The 2,595-nt window shown below is 70.8% G+C and overlaps 1 protein-coding gene across 1 annotated transcript in view; it reads right to left on the bottom strand.

Annotated features, from left to right (window-relative positions):
• The window catches only part of SLC34A3 (solute carrier family 34 (type II sodium/phosphate cotransporter), member 3), a 6,000-nt gene extending 3,411 nt beyond the window's left edge, over positions 1-2,589 (bottom strand). Inside the window, exons 1-3 of the mRNA XM_014529686.1 lie at positions 1,675-2,589; positions 531-1,040; positions 5-172 (exon numbers count right to left, since the gene is read on the bottom strand). Coding sequence (XP_014385172.1) covers positions 5-172; positions 531-1,040; positions 1,675-1,749 — 753 coding nt within the window. The 5' untranslated portion in view covers positions 1,750-2,589. The remainder of the gene's footprint in view (positions 1-4; positions 173-530; positions 1,041-1,674) is intronic.
• Between the last annotated feature and the right edge of the window lie 6 nt (positions 2,590-2,595).

Raw genomic sequence — 2,595 nt, 5'->3', positions numbered from 1 at the left:
TGGCCAGCGGCAGCAGCAGGAAGCTGAGCAGCAGGTAGGCCACCGCCACCCAGCGGTAGCGCGCCGTCACGTCCCCGAAGCGCTTGGCCAGCGGGATGGGCAGCCGCAGGACGGGCACCACGTACCACAGCAGAATGCCAGCCACGTTGAAGAAGAAGTGGATGAAGGCCACCTGGGGGCGGGAGGGCAGGCGGGGACGTGACTCGGGTCCCCTGGCCCCCCCGAGGCTGCCTGCCCCCGCCCCCAAATGGTGCTGAGTCTGAAGTCAGCCTGGGGTCCTGCTCCTAAGCGGAGACGGGCCACCTGGGAGGGCAGGGTCCAGCCAGGTGTGGGCATGCGCCTCCTGCACTGCCCCCGCTTTTGGGGGGGCACCTGCATGGCTCCCACTCCCTCCCCCGGCTGCGTAGCTTGCCCACGCCTGGTGCCCAGTGACCCCACTGCTCCGGTGGGCTCGGTGGGTTTGGCCACCCAGCCCTGGGCTCTGGCCTGGCTGCTGTGAGGGGAGGTGCAGGGCCCCGCATGCAGGTCACCCGCCGCCCGCCACCCCCCATCCAGGGGCTGCTGGACGGAGGAGCTGAGCTGGTGGGCACCATCTGGAAGGCTCCCTGGAGGGAGGCGGAGCAGGCCCCGCACTGGGGGGTCCGAGTGGACAGGTGGGAGGTGGCGGGGGCCTGGGCTTCTCGCCTCCTGTGGGCAGCAGCCCAGCAAGACAGGACATTCGGAGCTGCCTGTCTGGGCCCCCAGGTCAGCGGCAGCAGCAGGAAGCTGAGCAGCAGGTAGGCCACCGCCACCCAGCGGTAGCGCGCCGTCACGTCCCCGAAGCGCTTGGCCAGCGGGATGGGCAGCCGCAGGACGGGCACCACGTACCACAGCAGAATGCCAGCCACGTTGAAGAAGAAGTGGATGAAGGCCACCTGGGGGCGGGAGGGCAGGCGGGGACGTGACTCGGGTCCCCTCGCCCCCCAGGCTGCCTGCCCCCCCCAAATGGTGCTGAGTCTGAAGTCAGCCTGGGGTCCTGCTCCTGGGCTGAGACGGGCCACCTGGGAGGGCAGGGTCCGGCCAGGTGTGGGCATGCGCCTCCTGCACTGCCCCCGCTTTTGGGGGGGCACCTGCATGGCTCCCACTCCCTCCCCCGGCTGCGTAGCTTGCCCACACCTGGTGCCCAGTGACCCTCATCCCTCGGTGGGCTTGGCCACCCAGCCCTGGGCTCTGGCCTGGCTGCTGTGAGGGGAGGTGCAGGGCCCCGCATGCAGGTCACCCGCCGCCCGCCACCCCCCATCCAGGGGCTGCTGGACACCGTCTGGAGGGCTCCCTGGAGGGAGGCAGAGCAGGCCCCGCCCTGGGGGGTCCGAGTGGACAGGTGGGAGGTGGCGGGGGCCTGGGCTTCTTGCCTCCTGTGGGCAGCAGCCCAGCAAGACAGGACATTCGGAGCTGCCTGTCTGGGCCCCCAGGTTGGGGCAGGGAGGAGGGACACTCGGGCGGAGCAGTGGACCCCGAGAGTAAGCAGGACTGGATGGGACGGGGGACAGGGCAGAGCTGGGGCCAGGGGGTGCTTCCTGGAGGCCTGCGGTGCCCAGCACAGGGGGGTGCGCCTCTCAGGGGGACCTGTTGGGTGTAGGTGATGGGGGGCACACCTGGAGGTGGTGGAATAGGGGGCTCCAGGAGACGGGCCACCTGGGAGGGCAGGGTCCGGCCAGGTGTGGGCATGCGCCTCCTGCACTGCCCCCGCTTTTGGGGGGGCACCTGCATGGCTCCCACTCCCTCCCCCGGCTGCGTAGCTTGCCCACACCTGGTGCCCAGTGACCCTCATCCCTCGGTGGGCTTGGCCACCCAGCCCTGGGCTCTGGCCTGGCTGCTGTGAGGGGAGGTGCAGGGCCCCGCATGCAGGTCACCCGCCGCCCGCCACCCCCCATCCAGGGGCTGCTGGACGGAGGAGCTGAGCTGGTGGGCACCATCTGGAAGGCTCCCTGGAGGGAGGCGGAGCAGGCCCCGCACTGGGGGGTCCGAGTGGACAGGTGGGAGGTGGCGGGGGCCTGGGCTTCTTGCCTCCTGTGGGCAGCAGCCCAGCAAGACAGGACATTCGGAGCTGCCTGTCTGGGCCCCCAGGTTGGGGCAGGGAGGAGGGACACTCGGGCGGAGCAGTGGACCCCGAGAGTAAGCAGGACTGGATGGGACGGGGGACAGGGCAGAGCTGGGGCCAGGGGGTGCTTCCTGGAGGCCTGCGGTGCCCAGCACAGGGGGGTGCGCCTCTCAGGGGGACCTGTTGGGTGTAGGTGATGGGGGGCACACCTGGAGGTGGTGGACTAGGGGGCTCCAGCCACGCCAGGCCAGGAGGCCTGGAAGGAACAGAGCCCGGGCCCAGGGTGGGGAGGTGGGGGGACAGAGAGGAAGGTGCAGAGGACACCCCAACACTGCACAAGGTAGCGGGGAGGAGAAGCGGGACTGGGGGTCCCCGAGATGCCCACCGGGTCCCTGGGGCCCAAGGAGATGGGCAGCTGGCCTGGGCAGGCAGATGGAGGTGGGTCCCCGGAGAGCTGGAGCCGTGGCCAGTGGGGGGCAGGCCTCAGCTTCCTGTGTGCAGGGCTCTGTGGGGAC

The sequence above is a fragment of the Myotis brandtii genome, unplaced genomic scaffold (assembly GCF_000412655.1).
Source record: "Myotis brandtii unplaced genomic scaffold, ASM41265v1 scaffold691, whole genome shotgun sequence".
NCBI classification, from domain to species: domain Eukaryota; kingdom Metazoa; phylum Chordata; class Mammalia; order Chiroptera; family Vespertilionidae; genus Myotis; species Myotis brandtii.
The sequence above is the reverse complement of the archived record's forward strand: the minus strand, read 5'-3'. Positions and strand labels throughout refer to the sequence as shown.